The 22,804-nt window shown below is 39.4% G+C and overlaps 3 protein-coding genes across 4 annotated transcripts in view; 2 read left to right on the forward strand and 1 right to left on the reverse strand.

Moving 5' to 3' along the window:
• The first annotated feature begins 1,762 nt into the window (after nucleotides 1–1,762).
• Nucleotides 1,763–10,402, forward strand: nudt3b (nudix (nucleoside diphosphate linked moiety X)-type motif 3b). The gene is made up of 5 exons (XM_010794591.1): nucleotides 1,763–2,051; nucleotides 3,410–3,520; nucleotides 6,230–6,274; nucleotides 6,375–6,459; nucleotides 6,717–10,402. Exons 1-5 carry the CDS (start codon nucleotides 1,953–1,955, stop codon nucleotides 6,911–6,913), a joined length of 537 nt encoding a protein of 178 aa, XP_010792893.1. The 5' UTR covers nucleotides 1,763–1,952; the 3' UTR covers nucleotides 6,914–10,402.
• A 742-nt stretch (nucleotides 10,403–11,144) lies between these two features.
• On the reverse strand, nucleotides 11,145–14,960 carry rps10 (ribosomal protein S10). Its single transcript, XM_010794592.1, has 6 exons — nucleotides 14,854–14,960; nucleotides 14,236–14,385; nucleotides 13,123–13,297; nucleotides 11,845–11,925; nucleotides 11,475–11,530; nucleotides 11,145–11,230 (listed from the first exon to the last, which is right to left on the reverse strand). Exons 2-6 carry the CDS (start codon nucleotides 14,383–14,385, stop codon nucleotides 11,189–11,191), a joined length of 504 nt encoding a protein of 167 aa, XP_010792894.1. The 5' UTR covers nucleotides 14,854–14,960; the 3' UTR covers nucleotides 11,145–11,188.
• Nucleotides 14,961–16,524: 1,564 nt separating this feature from the next.
• The window catches only part of pacsin1b (protein kinase C and casein kinase substrate in neurons 1b), a 28,918-nt gene continuing 22,638 nt past the window's right edge, over nucleotides 16,525–22,804 (forward strand). The window contains exon 1 of one of the 2 annotated variants that reach the window (XM_010794594.1): nucleotides 16,525–16,643. The gene's annotated coding sequence lies outside the window, so the exon portion shown is untranslated. Of the gene's footprint in view, nucleotides 16,644–21,793; nucleotides 21,814–22,804 lie in introns of those variants that run through there. The other variant, XM_010794596.1, reaches the window with a different exon arrangement.

Here is a 22,804-nt window from a genome sequence, read left to right on the forward strand (position 1 = left end):
AAATGTGATTGTTGCAGCAGTAAAAGTATTGGAACTTCAGTAGATCCAAAACAAATAAGACTATGAAATAAGCAATAAAATCACATAAAACTATATCAGTAATGAAGCTACCAGTAGAATACAGTAAACATTTCATTTCAGAAATGATTATGCTGACAATTTGAAGCTGCATTTAAATTGGACTATATATAGCATTTTGATTTGAATGGATAGCTGGGTTTCAGACACAGTTTTTCGCATTTGGATTGTAATAATAGTAGTCAGCATCATGCCCCCCTCTAAATCTCTGATGATACTCCCAAAAAACTATTTGATTGACACTGAGGAGTTTTGATCTACTTCTATGCATGAGCTGTCAATACTGACTAAGTTTAGCATGCATCGAAATACTTGTGACAAAGCTTTTCTTCAGTCCACTCCTTAAGAGATATTTTTCTGCCAAACTTCACTTTGGTTTTTGGCACTAAGCCAGTTTGTTTTTTGCCAGTGGTTATTTGTCTGACAGCCAAGATATCCAGAGCATAAAAATACTATTTTTATATTATTTTGAATGTGTGTTTGTAAGTGTGTGAACGGGACACAGAGAGAACATTTTCCTGGCAGCAGCTCCACAATTTCTCTGCAGTTACCCTCTAATACTAAAGCTATTCAGTGTAGTCACTGTAGCTTGTAAGTGAGTAGACAATGCTTCGATTTAAAAGGAGAGACCGATGTTATTGTTAAAATCAAATGATGTAAGCCAAATTGTGAAACTGTTAACTATGCAAATACAATTTAAATTGCTTTCGTCATTATCTAAATACAATTGTAATTGTGTTGAATGTTGCTTTCCAAAATATACATGAATATTTAGTTGTGTTTCAGAGGCCAAAGATTAATTATATTCTACTTTACTTTACTAACACGTTTGAAACAACACAACAAATCTACTATTTGAAAGGTCTGCTTGAAAAAACTTTTACCAGAGACTACTGTATAGTCCAACGGATTGGCACTCAGCGAAGCCTCAGTCTTTCTTACAACAGACTGTTGACTCAAAAAACTCCATACTTGTGTTGTAAAATAGAAAACTAGAGAGCATACGTTCCTTATAGATTATTCCGCTTATTATTTTCTCAATAATTCATTTAATTTCCAAATAAATCCAATCAATTTGAAACCCTAGGCCTAATATATTCATTGATAAATGATGATACATCATGAAGAATGTGGTGATCTCTGTATGCTGTTGTAATTTGTTTGTCTGTGCTGTGATTTTGTAAGGCTGCTACTTTTGTAAAAGAGAGTTTTGATCTCAATTGGATTTCCTGGCATAAAGGTTTTTTTTAAATAAAAGTATTAACGATTGTTTCAGGTCTTAATTATATGACAAAAGCGAACTCGTCTTTAAGCTAAGTTGCGAACCATTTGATTAATATTATAAAATCAGTTTCGAGGCTCATGCTGGCGCTGTCCATTACCTGCAGTGCTGAAACGTATTAATCAAACCAACATTAATCAACATCATGTACTTTTAACGGGACACTACATGGACGATATATGTTAGCTCAGTTGGACAATTTTACTTAATTGTATGAACCTCAAACAAGTGTCCGTGACAAGCTCGTTGGAGCAAAAAGTGCCAGTTTCCCCTCACCGGCTCGCTCCAGTCAGAGCGTGGTGTTGCATTTCCCCCTCCTCTCTTTCCGTTGCTCCAATTCTTCAACGTCTGGTGCTTCGTTTTCTTACGTTCCCCGAGCTAATAAAGGGCACATTACGTTGTGGGCGTAACGGCTCCTTGTAATGGCGACCGTGCCGTATATGTGCCTAGGTTTGTGAAAATGAAGCGAAGAAGAAGTTATTTCTTTTAAGTAAAACGCCGAGGTTCCCCGGAGGAGGACTTTGCGTCTACAACCATCGTCTCTATACGTGGTAAACTTAGCTGTACTTTTGAACTTTTGTTCGCTTTAACAATGATGAAGCTCAAGTCTAACCAAACCCGGACGTACGATGGGGATGGCTACAAGAAGCGGGCCGCCTGTCTGTGCTTCAGGGGCGAGACCGAGGAAGAGGTAAGTCCGGGGATGTGGCTGTATGGAGGGCCAAGCTAACATTAGCAGCATTAGCTGCTTACAGTAAATCTGTTCATTTACCAACACAGCTGTGGCTTTATGTCAGCTGGAAAAAATGTCTTATTAGTTTTTGTACCTCTTAAATTGTCCTTTTGCTGTTGTGTATTAAACACTTGTTTAAGCTCGTACTTACCGAAGTGTTATGTAAGACTATTTTGCTGTGCATACACCTACCCCGGGTTTTATACACAGCTAGTCCACCTGTTAGCTGTATGCTAATGCTAACGTTAGCTTGCTAACTAGCCGCGTTGCTACTGTGGGCAGCCGGCTCTCGGCCAGCGACCACAGCCCACAGTGATGAGTGGTGACTTTATCATTATGAGACTCAGGTGAATGTAAATCACTGCTTTCTAAAGTGACAAGCTAAGATATGTATATGCTACTGTCATACATGGTTTGTTGAGCTAAGTAACTGTTAGTGGTTACTGTGATAGCGTTAATGCAACTGGTATTGCTAGCCAAACATTGGACTGATATGTAGCTATTAGCTGTGCCAGTATAGCCACCGGTAGCAACAGTCGGCTATCTTACATCACAGTGTTTTTCACGTTGTTGAATATATTTGAAATGCATATGTGGTGATATGCGGTTAGTCCACTCTGCTTAATGACAAACTCGAAAACCTATTTCGGTGTATATCCACTGTTAATGTGCTATTCGCTCTCTTCGTGCGCTCTCCCCCATAAAAACCTCTCAAAGTATCCTTCATATTATTGTTAAATCAGAGGCGATTTGGGGAGTCTGGTGTCCAGTCAACAACACACACAAAGAAGTCTTTGTAGTGGAACTAGTATTACCAGGGGTGGGGAGACTTAACTAATTCCTCATTCTCGTTAAAGTAGAGGCCAGGTTGTGAACATGGGTTGTTGATTACAGGAAGCACATCAGTTTGGCTCCTAGCTGGAAACTTTTCCAGAGTGTATCTACCAGATAGGCACTCAGCCAAGCCTCAGATATTGTGGAAGCAGATTGTTGATACCATGAAGTCACCATACTTGTGTGGAAAAAAGCAAACTCAGTGAGTCCTACATTAGCTATAGAAAATGTTCTGAGTTAACTGCTTTTCAACAATATCCAGCTCAACAACTCTCCCTGGGTTACTTTAATTCATTTTTAGTGTCATAGTTGTAAGGTAGCTATTGTGTCACATGTTGGGGTTTGGCTCTTCCGTCTAAAACGAACACAGCACTCACAAAATAGTCTTGCTCAAGCAGCAACACACCAATAAAAGCACAATTAGCAATCAACATTGAGTCATTCGCTAATACCTGACTAGCTTTGTTTTGGATGCTTTGCAGGTGCTGCTGGTAAGCAGTAGTCGACATCCTGACAAGTGGATAGTTCCTGGAGGGGGAATGGAGCCTGAGGAGGAGCCCAATGTTGCTGCTGCTCGAGAAGTGTGTGAAGAGGTTAGTTCTTTAACTGTTTTTCACAATAAATGCATCTAAATTAAGGCTATTTTGCAGCCAATTTTCTTTCTTTGATACTGTTCCTATATATACTGTGCTCAGGCCAACTTTATTTGATCCTTGTATCTGTGAAACATACCTTAATAGACTTCCTAGAGTTCATAGCCAGGAATATTGTTCCCGGAATGGACTCCCTATTTCAGTTCGGAAATGTAGTTTGTGTGTAAGCACACAAGGTGTATTGTATTTCATTTCATCCTTTCTGTATTTAACACTGGGCCTAATACCTCGCTCTCAAAGTCCATTCTGTCAGTGCAGTCATCCTGTTTGCACGGACAGAGACAGAGCCTAGCAACATCTAAGCTGTATCCTTGCATCGTGTTACAAAGCAGTGTTTATGTGTCAAAGGAGGTCACAGTGAGATTGAACACTGGCTGCCCAGCGGTTTTACTGCAGCACTATCAAATCTCATAAAGTAGAGCAAATAAAAACAATCTGCTTTTTGTTCTTGTTTGTTTCGGACAGTTCTATTTTTGCAACAGCAGCCTTGTTACCGATGCAGTTTGAAGGGCAAAATGCATCTATTATTGTTTGTCTGTGCTTCGGAGGATAGGTAGAAATTGGTAAACAGCTCTGAAGCTCATTGGAAATCAATAAAATTGCTTATACCTCTTGCGTCCGTCCCTCAAATCATGTATACCCTTGTGGTCAATTGTGTAAATCGCGTAGGCATCTTGATCAGAATGGCAGTGAAGAAGACACAGAATCTCACTTGGCTGTCAGCTCTTGGCATTGCACCGACCAAATAAAGCGGATTTCTCTTGTGTGAGATCCATCACACTGATGGTTGCTGCCGATATCATCCCTTATCCTGGCTGTTGCTCTTTGGTATCTTCGGCTGATGCAGGACACTGCAGCCTGCCAACACATTTCCACAGGGTCACAAGCACTGTCGTATCACAACTGATGTTTGTTAAAAGCGCTAAAAGGCCCCATTCAGAAACATTGTGGTGACTGAGTGGTACTCAATGCATCACCACGTCTTGTGGCTTTCTAAGCTTCTTATTGGACGGTGGTGTAACAGGACATATCTTAATCCTGACGAGCTTCTTCTGATGACCATATGAGCAGTGAGAGATTGCTGATGCTTATTGGTTTGGAGCCTTGCCAGGCATTGCATTAAAGACACGGCAGTTAAAAAGGAGCAGGCCAAAGGTTGCAGAGAGTTTCTTCCTCTGTCTGACTGTTGGGGAACTCTCTGTAGTCATATGCTCTGCATCAAGAAGACGGTGGACTGTGTTGCACAACTTGTGAAGCCTCAATGCTGTGCATCCTCTGCCAACATGTAGCACCGTAGTTTTCAGTTACATGAACTATAGTTGGGAGATATTTTCCATCTCAAAACATTCAGGTTGACGTTTGGCCTATTACTTAATCCCTGGCACATCTCTGTGGTTCCTAGTGGTGGTGAGCTTGTTCTTTTTACACATGGTCTTGCTGAAGGCCTGAAGAGACCAACTCCTGAGTCCACAGCACAGTAAGTGCAGTCAACATTTATTTTTAGACTGAAACTGGAACCTGGAGAAGATGCTGCCAAGATGTCATTAAGTGGCCGGGCTCTGTATCTAAACTTGACCTACTAGTATCCACCGCTGGGAGTAAAGATCTACCGTGGAGATTATTTTGTTTTCAGAATATGTAACAAGAAAAGGTACGAGGAACTTTGTCATCTTTACGAAAGGTTGTGACATTGAGATGGCTTGGGTGTTTTGAGTTATAGGAAGAGTAGCAGCTTCTCACAGCAAAGCAGTTATTCTGTTGGTTTTTAGTGACCTTTATACACAATCTTTGATGGTACTCAAAACATCTTGCTGAGCAGCCGTCAGATTGTGACAGCAAGTGATAGCTGAACAGAGGTGTTTACAGCTGTATCATTTAGAACTGCAAATATTACTGGAATAACATGAACTCTATTTTAGTAATATATCAACATTTTTAACTCGTGTAATGCTTGACACTGCTGCTGGAACAAAATCATTTCCCAATTTTGGGATAAATAAAGTATCTATCTAAAAACTAAAAATGCCTTTGCCAGGTCCTGCTTCTTAGGATGTTACAATTAGCTTTGTTTCTCTGTTGTGCATAGTTGTTGCAGGTTTGTACTGCTGGTTTGACAAAACAATACGTCAGGCTTGGAAACAGGACATTGTTGCATATTGGCCTTTTCAATAAAATAAGACCAAATGAATAAAAACCAAAACTGGCAGATTAAAACCCATATTTCCAACTAGCTCCTTGTGACTCCGAATGTCTGTCCAGAGCTTAGACTGCCAGTGTATTACTTACTGTTGCACTGAACTGTCAAATGAATGAAGAAAGAATCCGTACATGGAAGACATGACTTGAGGATTTGGTTAAATGTGTTGCACGGCAGATTTAGCAACAACCCAGGATTTAGATGGAATTAATTTTCAGAGGACAAAACAATCTTATGATGTAATGTAATCCATTTCAACCCAACCAGCTTCTGAATAACAATCTGAACCAAGGTTATAAAGTTCAAACATGAAGTGTGCATTGTCAGGCTGATGGTATCATTCTAAAGTACATGTGTGATGTTTTCTAACCCTTTTCTGTATATCAGACCGGCAAGGTGTTTATCTGCTAACCATTTTAATAATCCTCCTCCTCTTTTCTTTTTTTTTACAGGCCGGTGTAAAGGGGACTTTAGGGCGCTTAGTTGGAGTATTTGAGGTGAGGTTTGTTTACCCACCATTTATTTTTGTATTATTCAAATGTCAACATGCTGTGCATCATGTTTGGGAGTAAGAACATGATGTTTATTCCCCCACAGAACCAGGAGAGGAAACACAGGACCTACGTCTACGTTCTTATTGTAACAGAGCACCTGGAGGACTGGGAGGACTCGGTCAACATTGGTAAATCACCGCATTTGTTTACTAGTCAAAAAACGGGGATCATACGGACAAAGTTCTCAGTCACATGCTGTCTGTGGCCCAGGCCTTGGTGATATTACAGTTCTGGGAGGGAGGGTTTATAACACAAGCTTTGTTTCTGCCCTTGTGATTTTCACTATTCACTCTGCGAACATACTGATATTAACTCAAATCTTTTCATGAGTTTTGTTTTCCTCTCACATGTTCTAACTCGTCCCTCTATGGTGTTTTGTTTACAGGGAGAAAAAGGGAATGGTTTAAAATAGACGATGCCATACGAGTGTTGCAGTGTCACAAGCCCGTGCAGGCCACCTACTTCGAGGCTTTCCAGGAGAGTTGCCTGACCAGTAATGGAACGCCTTTGGTGACCACGATAGGCGGGGACCTGTCCCCTACCTACAGCATCAATCAGAGCTCGGTCTCGGGTATCAGATAACTAAAACCATAACTGACACCTCCGGGAGCTTTCGCCACCACTTGCGCTCTTACTCGTGTCATTTTCTCTTCTATTCCTCTCTCTTCTCTTCTCTTCTGTCTCAATAACATGGTTTGCCTTGCCAACTCCTTTGTGCCAGCACTGTGGCACAGACTTGATGACAAGTGTCGGGTGAATAGTTTGAAACACTTTGTAAATGTAAATGTCATTTTTGAACCCCTATTTTTTTCTCTCTCTTTTTACTGAAAACTGCATGAAATGTCCCCTGATCCTCTTTCCTTGACGCGCCCTTAGCATGGTGTTAATTGAATGCAAGAACTACTTTTTACTGTTGTAATGTAAAAGTGTATACGTAGTGCTTAAGCTGAAGGCTTGGTGGTCTTTTTAAAGTCGCCTCCATCTTTTCAGTTCTGTTTCTTTTGAATGAATGTGCCCATTAGTGTACCCCTCCCTGTGAATAAGGATAGGAAGTGTTGTCTGTATCTGAATGAACAGAATTGTTGGAAGTGACTTGTCTTGCATGAGCACTGTAATGTTGTGTCTCGCTCGCTCGAGAGACCTGATGCTGACTGTAACAGACGTGTGGTAAGGTCTTCTTGGATTCCTCTTCATTTAGCTCCTTATCGTGGTGATCGATGTCTCTTATTGGTAGGATACGGCCCCTCGCTAGTTTTTCCAATTTCAACCGTCATGTGTGTTTCTCTCATATTTGGGAAGCTAGCCAAGCACTACAGGTTTCACTCTCCAACAGAGCAAATACTGTAAAGAGAGAAAGAATGTCAACATACAATGTCAAATGAACCACCTTCTCCTCAGTGTCTTCACCTCCTTTTAATCCCTTTTTCTTTTTTAAACTTCTTGCTCGGGACTGACTGAAGTCTTCCTCCACATACTGAGAGGTAGTAGGCTTAAAAAAATCATGGACTTGTAATTTCAAAATGCAGCACATATCACTTAAGTTATTTAAACCATTTCCATATGTTGCTCCTCACATTCAGTTTGGTTCAAAGCAATTGTTTACACTGTATCCATAGCAGCACAGGTGACTCATGGTCATGATTTCCCCTTTTCTTTTCTCCCCTACCCTTTGTAGTATTTAATCTGCATCCCCAAAACACCTGCTTGACATCAAGAGTAATGGAATCTATAATGCTGATGCAGAACAAACAAGCCTTGTACAGTTTGAGACCTCGTTTTTAACATGTAAAATGCTTTTGGATACTAGTTTTTGTTTTTATGTTTTTCTCTCTAACGCCTGGCAAAAGTCTCTTTGGCCGAGCTGCGTCACTCGATGTGGCCTGAGGCAGCCGGCTCAATACTGTGAAACTGGAGGCGCTGTAGATAGCATGTTAGAGGTTTTTATTGTAAATTGTTTATTTCTGTATAGATCAAAGGTGAGCGTACAAATGACTAAACACCTCTTTCACATCTGTGAGTCTGACATTTCAATTGAGGCAGGAACACTGATCGAACTCATGGCTTTGGAGCTGGAATTAGTTTAGAGATAGCTCAGAGTACATCTGAGGCTACAGGACAAGGCATGTGGTTGTTGGTGTCTGGAAGAGCCAATTTCATATTGAATTCTTTCAAAATACTTCATTTAGTTTGGACTAAAACACATTTGTCACCCTTAGTGAAAGCTGTTCTATGGCCAAGCTGAAGCCTGAGAATCCAAATCACTTCATCAATTAGAAGTAAAGAAGATTTACTGTTAGCTGTTAATCTATCCCAGGTCAGTGTGTTTACTCATGAGGGGTTTACAGGGTCTTTCTCTAAACCTTTGACAGGATGCCGGGGTTTTCTGCCCATTATTTAAATCTGTTATTAAAGATTATTTGGACACTCGATAGCAGCAAAGATCTGTAAACATCCACATATCCATTTATTTATTCTTTTCGCAAACGTGTTGGTAGATTTTCTTCTTTTACACATCTGAAGACATTTAATTTGACTTTGTGTCTATCTGATAATCCAATGTTGACTTCTCTTTTAAGCTCCATTTCTCCACCAATGTCAACTCAATGATTGCATTGTCTGCACTCAGACTGCAGCAGTGATCAGGTTTTATAATGCTATGACTCATGGGAGCAGCTCCTTTATACAATGTCAACAAAATAAACTAAATGGTTTGAAAAGAAGACACCATTTATTGATAGCAAGCGGAAATGAAATGTCCTCTACTCTAAGCAGATGCATATTTAACATTGAATGTGGGCAGAAAGCTTCAGTATCATGATTTAATCAAGACACATAAAAGAAATGCCTCAGGAGAAACGTAAAGAACTGCAAACTATTGGATGAAAAGTTATTATTCATGGACCTTCCTGCAGTAATGTGGGGGTGCCACCCTGCAAGCTTCTGATCCCTTTGGTCTCTGAAGGAAAATGCTTCCTGACTGACAGTACATGTGGAAGGAGTCTAAAGTCTCCTAACAGAAGGAGACTTTGAACTGTTTTATTGCTGTGCATCAGGAAGGTGTGTTGTCCAAAGTCTTGCTTTATGAGAGTTGCATCAGAGTTCCTGTTTTCAGTCTTCATTGAAATGTGCAAACGGTTGTCAAGGGGATAAACCTGTATATGGCTTTTTAAAAAGAAATCAAAAAACCTATCTCTGATTGGCAATGATTGAATTAGCTCTTGGTGGTTGGATGCGGGTGACAGGTACTGTCAAAATGAATGTGAGGAGGACTTCCACAGTAACAGCCAGTGACTCATTTATTAATGACCACTTGATCCATCATTTTCAGTTTCTTTACCCTGTTGTGCAATTGTCAAACAAATATCTGTAACAGTACCGTTTCAGCCAGAGGACGCACCATGGCTTTGGTCAGTAATGATTAGTATTTTCTTTTTTTTTTACAATTCCCTTCTCACTCAAAATTCAAGCACTTCCTGTCATAGGTAATGTGATTTGGGCCAGGGTTCAGGAGGACATCTATGAAGTACATGTCTCCATATAGGCACGTTGGAGTTAATGCGTTACTCCAGGGAGATTTCGATCACAATTGGCTCCTTTTTGTGACATTTAAGCTTCTAAACATTTGAGGGGAAAGGAGACAATTATCAAAAGAACGATTAGAGCTTAAGATAAGTCACTTTTTAATTGACCAAAGTTAAAGGTTTGAACATGTATCGCCCCATCTTGTGGCGAAAACAACACCTATTAAAAGCACATCACTGCAGCTGATTGTAACCGTCTCCTTTAGCATTATGGTCAGAGCCATTTTCCTAACTATGAACAATCAGAAATTGATTCATAAAAGCAGTTTTTTTTAAAGGTTACCCTAAATACTAGTACATTGATAAACAAAGCAAACACCTGACCTCAGCCTTGAAGTTACCTACATGTCATTTTGATCTCCTCTCCAAGGTATACGTGTCACTGGAACTTTTCTTTTGTCATTTGGGACTGTGGAATAAAACCAGAGCGAGAAGACTGAAGATTGTAATATAAATGTGCCAACAAATAAACACCAGTATTTCACATTCAGGCTGGCTTCAATGTTTGTGTGTGCTTGCAGTACTTTACAGAAGAGTACAACAAGGTAAGAGTTGTGTATTAGGCCTGCTTACTGGGATTTTTATGCACCACTTTTCTCAATCCGTATTGCTATACATACATGTTTGTACAGACAGGAAATTATTCAATGAACACTGTTAGAAAACCACTGAGTTATTTATCAAAATATGACTTAACATTTTTAAAGCTTTGGTTAGAGCCCCAACTTGGTCCCAAAAGTGAAGTACTGATTTGAAGTAGGCTTAGGCAGTGTTGTCTTCCACAATGCAGAATGCAGAAGCTGGTCAGAGCTGGAAAAGCTTTAGATTAACAGCTCCAGAATCACAACAGAAAACTATTGCATATGTTGTTCTCTGAATCGGCAATTTGATTCTTAGTTTGCAGGATAATGTTTTATAAAAACTACCAACTGTTCCATCAGAATGAGTATGAACAATACATATGCTGAAGCCTAGTCAGCAGATATTTTGACCAATAAAGACAGCTTCTTAACTCACTTGTGTACCACCTATGAATGACCAAAGAATTACAGCGATATCTTACAATAATGGTTTGAGTCGGATTTATTTATTCTACTAAATGAAATCCTGCAGACTAACTTTCCTCTGCTCAGCATACAACAACCTCTGAATGTTTGGAAACCAGCTCTTCAGTTTTAAAATCCATCAGCTACCACAATCCTTACTAACACCAACAATACGGAACAGACGGGTTGTATTTTGATTTTCTTTATTGTACAGAAAGAGACGGTGAAAATTACTGAGGAGGCTGTCCTCTGCCGCGCCCGAAGCCACCTCTCTGCAAAAGGAAACAATGTTGTCAATACAAGTGTCAAACAACTACGTTTTATTAGTGCACTAAAACCAAATCCAGCTCCCCATAAAATAACTGCACCAACAAGCTGACCGTTTGATTGCTATAGAAAACGTTCCTAATATGCCCTAACAGGAAATACATTATTCAAAATCAAAGGTTTGCTTGTATGCAGATAGAGATGCACAGAAAGGACTTCTCCCAGGGGGTAAACGTGTTCTGTACTTACGAACTGGAATTCTGTGGCAGCTCCTGCACCGGCCTCTGCTTTCTTGTCAGCACCAGCTGATGGAGAAGAAACAAATGAACAGTCAGCCATAAACATTTATATCTTTCACCTCAGCCATCACAAACTAATACAATTACACACAATGAGAACCCTTACGTACATTAAGAGGAAGTTACCCAAGGTAAATAAGTTATCTTAAATGTATATTGTTGTAATACTTTGCTTACAAAAGACGTTACTGGTTTCAGTCTTAAGAATCATTTGCTGAAGTTACAAAAAAAAAAAAACTAGCCTAAGTGTCCATTTCTATTTGCCTTCAAGACTATAATTTCTGCTGCTCATGCCAAAGAGTTCCTAGGAGTGTACTTACGGGGTGCAGCAGATCGCCTGTATGTATCTCTGTCAGCCTCTCCGCTGCGGTTAAGGCGGGCGGGCCTCTCTCCTTCCATTCCTGCAGAAATAAAAAAGGGAAATCAGATTAGGTTCAGGACATTTGACTGCACACCCAAGGAAATTGAGTCCACTCCCAGAGCGGGAGATGTGTGTTGTGTCAGGGACCCCTTCACAAGCAGAATATTCATTTAAAAAAGGTACTTTTACACTTGGGTGGGAAACATAATCCCAGAATTGTTACAAGAAATCACAATCATCCTGCACTTAAACTCCAAAACTAGGGAACAACCTTTGTGATGGCAAATATAATAGTTTATAAATATTGCTCTGAAAATGCTCTTTATAAGTGAAACACAATCTGCCAGTAAGAGGCTTTTAGAGCAGTGTTTCAAACAGAAATGTGATGTCTATGACACCCGTCTGCTCTTGAGTTGATGTCCAATGCAACTACAAAGCAAGCTACAAAGGAACACATGTTATATATTAAGTTTGAGCCAAATCAGCTATACATGTAATGCTCGAATTCTTGTAAACTGCCGCTGAGACCATACGTTCCCTCTAACAACAACCCTACTATTTCAGCTAAAACATACAGAAAAGTCCCTGTCATCGGAACAGAGAACGCAGTGATGCGGGCAGACCTTTGGGGGATCCTCTCAAGGATTACCATTTATGCTAGGAGACCTGAATAATTATAATAAGAGTCGGCTTCTTAATATGTTGCTCACCACATTTCAGTTTTGAAAATCAAAGATTCAGCACTGTAATCCGACATTTGCACTTATGAAGCGACAATGATTATTTGGCTTGCGATTTCCGCATAACCCCAAGCCCCATTCTATTGAAACTTGATTGGTTGCTGGATTTGCATTTTCTAAACTTTATAATAAAATGTTTAAAAGTAATGACCGGTCTTATAAGGTTAATAAAAACAGTTGGAAATGTCAGAGTTGCTGAACACTGAGCCATGGCCTTTCGACTGCACAATGTTAATCCCTCAAGAATGCTTCCACTCAGCAGATTTACATTGAAGGCTAATGACTTGTGGTTTTTGTTGTTCAGCTTCCAAAATGTATAGGCAGTGTGCAATTAATGTGATACACTTTGAAAACAAAATACAACTTATAGTAATGATATTTGCCAATACTAGCTTAACAAAAGCAAAATAAATAGTGATCACGGCCCAGTATTCCACAATGCAATTTTGAAAAGACCGTTAAAACAAAATCGAGCAACATTGTTCCAGGGAGCTTACCCTTGGGCCTGGGCCTTGCGGTCTCAGGGCGGGTCTGGCGGCGCAGAGTGGCAGGCACGATCTCTGGGGGCAGGTGGAGGAAGTCTCTCAGGTACTGGATACCCTCGTTGGTGAGGTACCAGTAGAAATGACGCCAGGCAAATTGCTCCTTGACGTACCCACAGGACTTCAAGGACTGGAGGGAAAACACAAACAAAGTGAGTTTCATGCAACTATATATCCCATCTTTTCAGGCAATGTGTCCTTAACCTGTCATTTTCCTGCTTGCATGTATTTTCTCATCCCTTCTCACCCCGCAAACCAACTGTTTCTAACAAATAGCTTGAGTGAAATACCCATAGAAATACAGTAACCATTTATTTACAAAGGGGATTCTCATATTAGGTTCTGTAGTCCAAGTAAAATAAGTTAAACTTGGACCAAACTGCCAGAGTTTTAGCAACACCACAACTCCACTAACACTTGAGCGTCACCCTTTCTCTATCCATTTAGAAAAACATTGGACTTTTACCCTTCACAGTTTGTTACTTTAATTACTGCACACATTTAAATATTATCAGCCAAGCGAGCATATAAACACGCTTGCATTTGTATTACTCTTAAGTTAATTCAGGCTGCTTTAGCTCCACACAGCATGTTTCCCTCTTATCCATGTGCATGCCATCAGAAGTCACAATGACTCCTAACCCCAGTTGTACCCCTCATGTCTTAGCATGCACGGAGTACAGTGTATTTAAAAATATTTAGTGGTTATTTTGGCATTTTAAAAAAGAGAAACAAATGGTGAAGCAAACATATACAGACACACAAGGGGCACAAAGGAGGTTGTAGAAAATTAAAACCAGAGCCTTAAGTATAAAAACCATGTACAAGTTAAGTTGCTCGATATTTTACAATCTCAAACCTAGTTATGTTAGGTGTAAGTGCAAAGCTTAATACAGCATCAAGACACTGATCATTGAGTGCTACCCAGATGAGGCCTACACTTGTGTGACCTAGGCTGGAGGAGAAACTAACCACTGCTTGTTTACAGAGCTCGAGTCAGACTATTTTGACATAAATATACAAACTTTTACAACGTCAGTATTCAACCTCCATCCCCCGGTTTCTCACCTGCATCGCTTTCATCACATGAAGGTTGGGCACGTTCTTGTCAGCGAGCTCCGGATGCTTGGGCAAGTGGACATCTTTCTTAGCCACCATGACTCCCTCCTTGAAGAGGAGCTCATAGATAGCAATGCGATTCTTCTTGGGCATCAGCATCTGTTCAGAGGGACATATTTATGCATCAGTATCCATTCCCACACTTTACAGACAGCGTGCAGTAGCTTCCACTGTGATAGCATGTAAACTGGCTAGCATGTTAGCCACTTAGCTGCACGAACAGATCTAGTGAAAAGCAGCAGTAAGCCGACATACAAACGATTTATTTAATCAATGATACACGTTATTTGATGGTGTTCAAATCACTATTCACACAGTGTAATACACATTAACGTTGACTAAGGCGGCCCGCGTTAACAGAGAAAAATGGCAGCCGTCGTGAACATCAGTCCTGGGTCACTTCCCAACTTCTAAGTCTAATATCCATGACTGGAAAGCGTTTAACACTAAAATACGTTCAGATATTATATTGTGACATTAACAACAATCGAATATCCAACATTATAGTTTTATGGAAGATGAGATGTTTAAGATATATTTAGATTACTACGCCGGGTCTGTCTTTACCTTTCCACTTGATAGGGGACCGGAGCCGGAAGGAACGACGGATGTGGATCAGGGAGGTTTATCCTCTCTCCGTGCCTGGTGGAGGAGCGCGGCCCCCTGGTGGAGCGGAGGGGAACAGCAGTAATCATGGTGAGCATTGACTGCATTGATTTAGATATAAATACACATATTTATAGAATTATTATAAGGGTTTTAAAATGTTGTAATCACCAAGATGATAGTAATAATACTTGCAATAATTGGAAACAGTTTGCTGAAACGTATAAAAGACATTTAAAGATTTAAAATATGTCATTAATTATGTGAGCATACCAACTGTTTACTGTTGTATTTTTTTAATTATGTATTTATATTTGTATATCAAATTTGGAATAATAAGTGGTGAAACGCAACTATTGTAAGATTAGTAAAATGTTGCTCCAGTCCACCTAAATACATCACAATTTCCCTGGGAAACGGCTACCACTCACTTGCTTTGTTCAAACAAAAAGCAGCACATCTTTAAATTTGATAAACTTGAACCCGACAATGTTTTGCTCTTAATCAAATTAAAGACCTTATTAAGTACCTTTTCCATTTCCTTGGTCAAGAAAACATGTACAACAGATCTAGTGCAGTGGTTCTCAACTGGTGGGTCGCAACCCAAAAGTGGGTCGAGGACCCGTTTCGAGTGGGTCGAGTGGGTCGCGGATGTGTGAGGGAAAAAAAAAAATTGGAATTCTTTGTTTTTATTTGGGGAAAAAGTCAAACTTTTATTTTGAAGGCCCGATTTTCTATCGCTGTGCATGCAGTCGGCGTTGGACTGGAAGTCCGGAGACCATAAACGGTTTTGAACGAAATATGACCCCCGGTTTGATGATTGACAGGTCACAGAACAATGGGAGCTATCTACCCTTACCCACAATGTAAAGTAAGTCACACAGACTATCTCCTCTTTACTCTTCTCGCAGCAAGATGTCAGAACAAAGTGAAAAACAAACAATGGCATAAAATATTATTAATATGTCGGGTAGTAGCCTAATAGATTTATTTATTTTCTTCTCAGAGTGTACCAGAATGCATAGTTTATGTTTGTATTTCTAAAAATCTCCTGGGGGAGAATCCCTCCAGACCCCCCTGCTGGGGTTGGGTTTTCAGCATGTGTGCCTTTTTATATTGTTCAGCTTTGATTTCATCATCTCATTAAACCTTTTTTAAAAGCATACTTTAGTTCTGTGAAGGGATATAAGGGATATATGCGCTGTACTTCACTTTTATTAATATTGTATGTTGAAAAGCGTATATATTACAGCACGTTTTTTTGTTGAAAAGATTTGAGTGCTTCAAAATGTTGGGTCGCGATGTATTGACCAAGTAAAAAGTGGGTCCCGAGGCCTGACCAGTTGAGAATCACTGATCTAGTGAGTGTCATTTCTTTATTTTTGTATTACTAGTTATAATGAGTCTTATCTGTTATATTTCCTTCTTTTATTTTGTCACTTGATTCATTCTGTAATTCGTTATTTCTTTAGCTTTTTGGTTCCATTTATTCATTTACTTATTTATTGTTAAATAAGAAATTTTACTTTTATTTTATCATTCGCGGGTAAACCGTTTATTTTGAAAGAGCTTCCCGGAAGTCTCGTTGTTCCTTATCGCAGCTTCCCTCAAACCCCCTGACCATCCCCCATCTGGCGGCTCCTTTCAGCGACACATCATCTCCGGGCGATACAACGGACCGTCCCTGCTGATGAAGACAATGATTACATTTTAAAAAACATTCAAAGAAGCTGGATTATAATTAATTTCCGGTACGTTATTCATTATATTTCATCACTGCATCTATTACCAGTAGCTAGCTTAGGTGTGTTGTGCATAAAGTAGCTTCATTTATAGTTCATATTATTGAATCGTTACAAATGCTATCGTGAAGGAATTGTGTTTTTCAACCAGTGATGCTCTTGCTTAAAGTAAATGAAATCTCATAGCAATAGTTTTCTTTACATAAGTCATTGTTTTAGTCCTTTATAGCATCTCTGGTTGCATGGTGTGAACCTGCAGCTGAAGTGAGGGTGACTTGAACACCTGCCAGTCTTGTTTGTGCTGATTTAGAAATAAAAAAATACCTAGGATAAAGACCTAACAAATGTTAACAATTTGACAGACGATAATGCGTTTCACATAATTTAGTATGAGATGCTGTGCAGAGAATGCAGAGTATCCAGCAGCAGCAGCAGCAGCAGCCTGTGGTGGCTGCAGCACAGGGCAGGAAGGCAGCTCTGAAGTCAAATAAGAAATGAAGAAGATGGTCTCTGGGGAAAGATCCTGTGCTTCCTCCAAGACCAGAACATTTCTTTGATTTCTCATGATAAAGCAGCTGGTGGTGGATCAGATCAGAGCTGCTGACCTCACTGTGAGGCTGAGAGAGAGCTCTGTCCACGGTTCTGATCTGTGTCGCATCACACAGCAGCTCAGGAGGCTCCAGCAGGGCTCTGCCTTCATCATCTGTACAGGTTTATTTCATAACTGTATCATCTAGTACTTTAAACAGAAGTCATTTCATTACAAAACACATTGTGTTCTTCATTTCCTAAAGGGACACTCCACTGTTTTCAGTTAAATGAATAGGGTAGAATATAACAGGATTAAATATGTCACAAATTGGAGCTGTGGATATTGACGAAGTAGGCATTTTCCAGACGAAAGAGGTTATGGAGTTGAACTTGGGAGAGTGTAGGATCCATTTTTGTATAAACCTGACCTTTACTAGGGAGCGAACTAGTTTATAATCATGAATTCATCGGTAACCATGTTAATAACTGCGTAGTCGCTAAAGTGACCAAGAAAGAATAACCCTAAAAAGTTGGTCACAGATTCTCAAAAGTGAGGTTTTGATGCCTTCTCTGTTTTATAATGATTGTAAATGTTGCTCATTAGGATGCTACGCTGTTAGTTTGACAAACACTAAATGTGATGTTTTACAATTTATGAGTTACTCAGCAAAATAAGTGTGTTTTTGCTGTCAGCAAGCTGAGTAGAAATCCTCTGCCTCCTACGTCGTTTGTCAATCGCAGAAATGATCTCATCTCCTTTCTGACCATCAAGCTGCTAACAGCCTAAAGAAACACAGCTACTAAAGAGGATCGTTTGGATGCAGAGAGGGAACACTGTGGGCGAGTACATTGATTTACATACACTTGGCCATATCAATAATTTATAGTTTTCGTATCTAGTAGAAATAATCACATATATTTCATCAAGAAAAACTATTGTTTTGCATAGAGATACAATAGCTGAGGGTCTTTATAGAGGAGGAGGCATGGGTGGATCTACAAATATAAGAGTGCTCTTTTTTGAGTGAGTGTCTAATAGGATTAATTCATGTGACAAATGAGGGGCATTTATTGACTTGTGTACCCCGGTTAACCTCCTCTCTTTTTCTGTTGAAGCAATGACAGATGAGCCGTCATTGCTAATGTAATTAATTAGCTAACCCCAAAGTCTTTCTTTTCTTTTTTTCCTGTATAAATAATTATAGATTTGAGTATATTATTCCCAGTGGGCTTTGACACAACTGTTAGCTTCCTTTTTCCCATTTGCATTTACAAGCTTGGCATGTCACATCTGGTGCTCACGAGGCTGCCGTTAGTTGATTGAAAGCAATTTAACTTATTATTTTCCCTTTGCCTTTGTAACTAAGAATCTGGCTTCAGACATCCTAAGCCTACCATCTAAGTCTGGGTTTTGGATCAATGAAATTCAAAGGTAATTATAGTTTCCTCTGAGAATAAAGCGCAAAACAATCGGTTGAAATAGTTTCAAAGTTGCCCAATGACTGAGCAAGGCATTTTTCAAAGCCACTGTATGTCACATCAATAATCAATCATCTCCACCTATGAATGGAGAGGATCCTCGTTAGTCCTGCTCCACCAGGTTCACAGAGTGGACGGTGGGAGAGCTCTGTGTGGTAACTGGAGCCTGAGATAGGATCCTCACAGGGGATCATGGGAGAAAGACAGGCTACATTTCCTCCAAGTCCCGGAGCTTTGCAAGGTCAGAGCTGTCATGACATACCCAGGCGTAGAAATATATACTGCGTTGTAAAACTTGAAATAACGATTGCATAAGTTGTCCTGGTTTGGCCCATAATAAATGTCATTTATCGTTGTGTGTTTTATGAAAGATGGACGGCAGCTCTGTGATGGAAATCGAAAATCCAGTATGAACCTGATTCTATGTATTAACAGACATTTGGCTTGTGTCTGACGTAAGCTACTTCTATGAGTTGAACTTACTGCTGGATATGTGCCTTCTTCTGTTTCTTCATCATCTTATAAACTGTAGGACTGCATCTAACACTTTATTGTACTTTTGGTTAATCTTCTGGATATTTTATTCATAAATTATTTTGTCATTAAATTATATAGGATAGGAAAGATTAGGAACATTATAAAAAGTGTAAATCAGAATATCCGTGAACCTCACATTGCTTGTTTCACCCAACCAATAGTCCAACACCTAATTTCAATTATTATTGTAAGTTGTTTTAGTCATTGCATTCACAGTTTGTCAAAATTATTAACTTAGCTATTTAGTTTATAAAGAAAGTAGTGCCCATGTCATGTAGCCTAAACTATCACAATACTGCGATGAGTTACATTTTATTGACGTGAAGCTTAGTTTACTGATCACTGACATGGAAGTTTGGAGGTTTTTATTATTTAAAAAACTGAAATGATTAATATATAATGGAGTAAAGTGCTGTTGCTCACTATTTCACACAGCATTTGTATATTTTGGCAACTGTGTTGGTTAGAAGTTCTCAAAAAGATTCAGTTTTCACTCTACCGTTTCTTTATCCGTTTGAGGTGTTTGGTAGCATCTTTCCAGACGTTGACTATACATCTCCCGTTGTGTCTATACTGTCTGACTCAGCTGCACGGAGCCTGGTGCTGAATCAGCAGAAAACCAGCAGGCTGCACAGTGCAGATCAGCAGCTTCATGCAGATCTTACATCCAGAGCTGCATCCACTCCGAAGTCACTCTCACGATGTAAACAATATATTCCCTTGTAAAATAGAAAGTAATAATGGATGGATGAACGACCAAAAACGGTTGATTGTTTGAAGTCATATCTCAAACAAAAAGTCGCAATCTTATTTCGTTTCAGGTTCCTTCTTGTGAGGATTTTCTGCTTTTCTGCATCTTTTGGGAACTTTGGGATTTAGATTGTTGGGTTAACAACAAGCATTTCTGAATAATTATGGGACATCTAACTATATACATAGTCAATACATCAATAAGTTGATCTGCACAACATAATTAGCAACTATATTGATAATCTGTTAATTGTTTAAATAATTTATAAGGTAAAAGGCCAAATTTAGTTTGTCTCTGCTGCCCCGAAATTAAATATGCTGGGCTATTATTTCTCCTCGATATAACATAGTTTTTGGTGTTTTGTTTGACAAAATAAGACATTTAATTGGGCCTGAATATATTGAATACTGTTATGTGGGGCTGCACGATTTGGGGAAATAATCTAATTGTGATTTTTCTGACAGATATTGCGATTGCGGTTCGATTTGCGATATTTGTTTTTAAGCGACCCAACGGAAATGTATTGTAAAATGCGGCCATCATGTGGAGCACAGATTGGTGTGGATGACTGACACACAAGGAAAAAAAAAGTAAAAAAAAAAATGGCAGGCTTTGCGATTTGATAATCGCATCATTTAAAATTGCGATTTCCATTTAAAATCGATTAATCGTTCAGCCCTACTGTTATACACATTTTCTCTTTATTTACAAAACAATACATCGATTAATAAAAAATGTAATCTGCATATTAATGAATGTTAGAAATAGTCATCAGTGCCAGCCCTCGATAAGGATCATATAGGTTCCTAACCTGATGGTTAATGGCCTCAAGCCGCCCCAAGATCAATCTAAAGGATCACAAGAGACAAATAAATACCAAATTATATTGACTTTTTCTGAATTTACTCCTTGAAAACAAACTATTTTATAAGGAATAATCTGTATTTGTTTATCTGCTCACCACTACACAAATGCTCTAAGCTGAAGTTTCATCTTGCTTCAACGTGTCACAAAAGGCTTATAACAATTGTTGCATGACTGTAGGACTGCTTTCAGGGCTAGTTTGATGTTATTCATCCGTGTTTCTCTACTCATGAGACTCTCAAAGAGTAAGAGCTGTGGGATAAGTATACATCATGTGATGTGCATGCTTTCCCAAGCGCCTAATAATGAATCCCCTTGTATCTCTGGGGCTTCTCAGCTGTGGAGGGTACTTTACAAAAGCATCTCACAGCTTAAGAGGAACAAGAAGATGCTATTAGAGGCTGCTGGCTGCAGGTTCGCCCCGCTCCTCTGAGGCTCCAGCAAGTCAGATTTATATATAGTGAAGTGCTTCGGACCCACAGGAGCAGGAAGCGAGAAGTGCTTGTTGTTACCATGGTTTTGTGAAAGATGGCGTATGTAAGTGCATGTTTGAAGAAGGGCTGCAACTCACTGTTATTGTCATTATTATATAATATACAGATTATTTTCTTAATTAATGTACTGGCCATGTGGTCCCTAAAATGTCAGATAATAGTGAAAAAGGCTTGTTACAATTTCATAAAAAAAACTACTTGATGGGCTTTAAGAAGTTATTTATTTATTTGGTTCTCCCTTTATTTGTCTTTATTTATTTGTTCATATCATCTAAAGAACAGCAGGAAATACCTATAGTGGAAGTTTAAATTAAAGGTTATTTAATGTAATCAAAATCATGGTTTTAAATTCATTTTAGGTTGGCGGAGTGTTGAAATGGCAATATTTATACCTGGAAATCTGTGCTGACTAACCAGCCGCCTACACACTGACTGCATCACTGATGTTTCCTCTCAGAAGATCTCACTTCCATCCCCCGGAATAGTTCCCATTCATGACAACCGCAACAGAGGCTTTTTGTGTGTGAGTGAGTACGTCTGTGTGTTTAGCTCTCATAGCTTGCAGCACCTGCACTTCTTTGAATGAGTCTCTTCCGTCTTCCTGCCCAGTATCAGCCTCAGCGTGTGCACTCTTTGAATGCAAAAGCTTAACCAAGGGCTTCAATAAAAAATGTTGATTGAGTGAATTTCATTGGATTTTCATGAATTCATTGGAATAAGATATTGTGCAGGTTGAGCAACAAAAGTTAGATTAAGATTAGATTATTTCATGCAGACAACTCACGTTTAATATGTTTATTAACAGCAGTATAGTTTGAGTTTGGCGTCTCATTAATCCCTGCAAATGTTTTTACGTAGAACATTGAGTCGTGATGATTACATAACAATCCCCTGGTGCATACAGGTTAGGGCTGCACGATATATCGTGCATCCCTAATACAGGTGGATGCTGTGGTGGTCAGGGGGCAGAAAAGTAGCAGCACTGCAGAAAATAGGAAAAAATGTTTGGTTGGTTGAATGAGAGGGTAAGGCTTGTCACGTTTATATGCGTCATTGGGGCTGGAGCTGACTGAACCAGCTTTCAGGCTTCACTCCAGTGTTTCTGCCAGACCAGGGCTGAGAGGGCCTCGTCCACCCCGAGAGCGCGTATTATAGTATTATCAGTGTTTCCCCTATATGTTTTCAGCAGCGGCGCTTAAAAGAATTATAAGTGCTGCCCCCTAGCGCTCGCGGCAACTTCGAGCCACCGATGCGCGGGAAAGCTGTCATTTTCAGAGCTGAAGGAAAACTGCCTGACAAGACAGACAACAGCAAGTTGAAGCAGACATAACTTTATTTGGACACAATCACCTCAAGAAGAAGGTCATAACGCCATAAATGTAAGTTATTATAATTTAAAATGTTGTTACATTTAGATTAAGTAAATTAATACTTTGATAAAAGCCTACAGTTAAGAATGAATTACATCTAGCTAACTTAGCTAGTTTGTAAGGGCTAATACTGCCAAGGCACAC

The sequence above is a fragment of the Notothenia coriiceps genome, unplaced genomic scaffold (assembly GCF_000735185.1).
Source record: "Notothenia coriiceps isolate Sejong01 unplaced genomic scaffold, NC01 NC01_scaffold00037246, whole genome shotgun sequence".
NCBI lineage: Eukaryota > Metazoa > Chordata > Actinopteri > Perciformes > Nototheniidae > Notothenia > Notothenia coriiceps.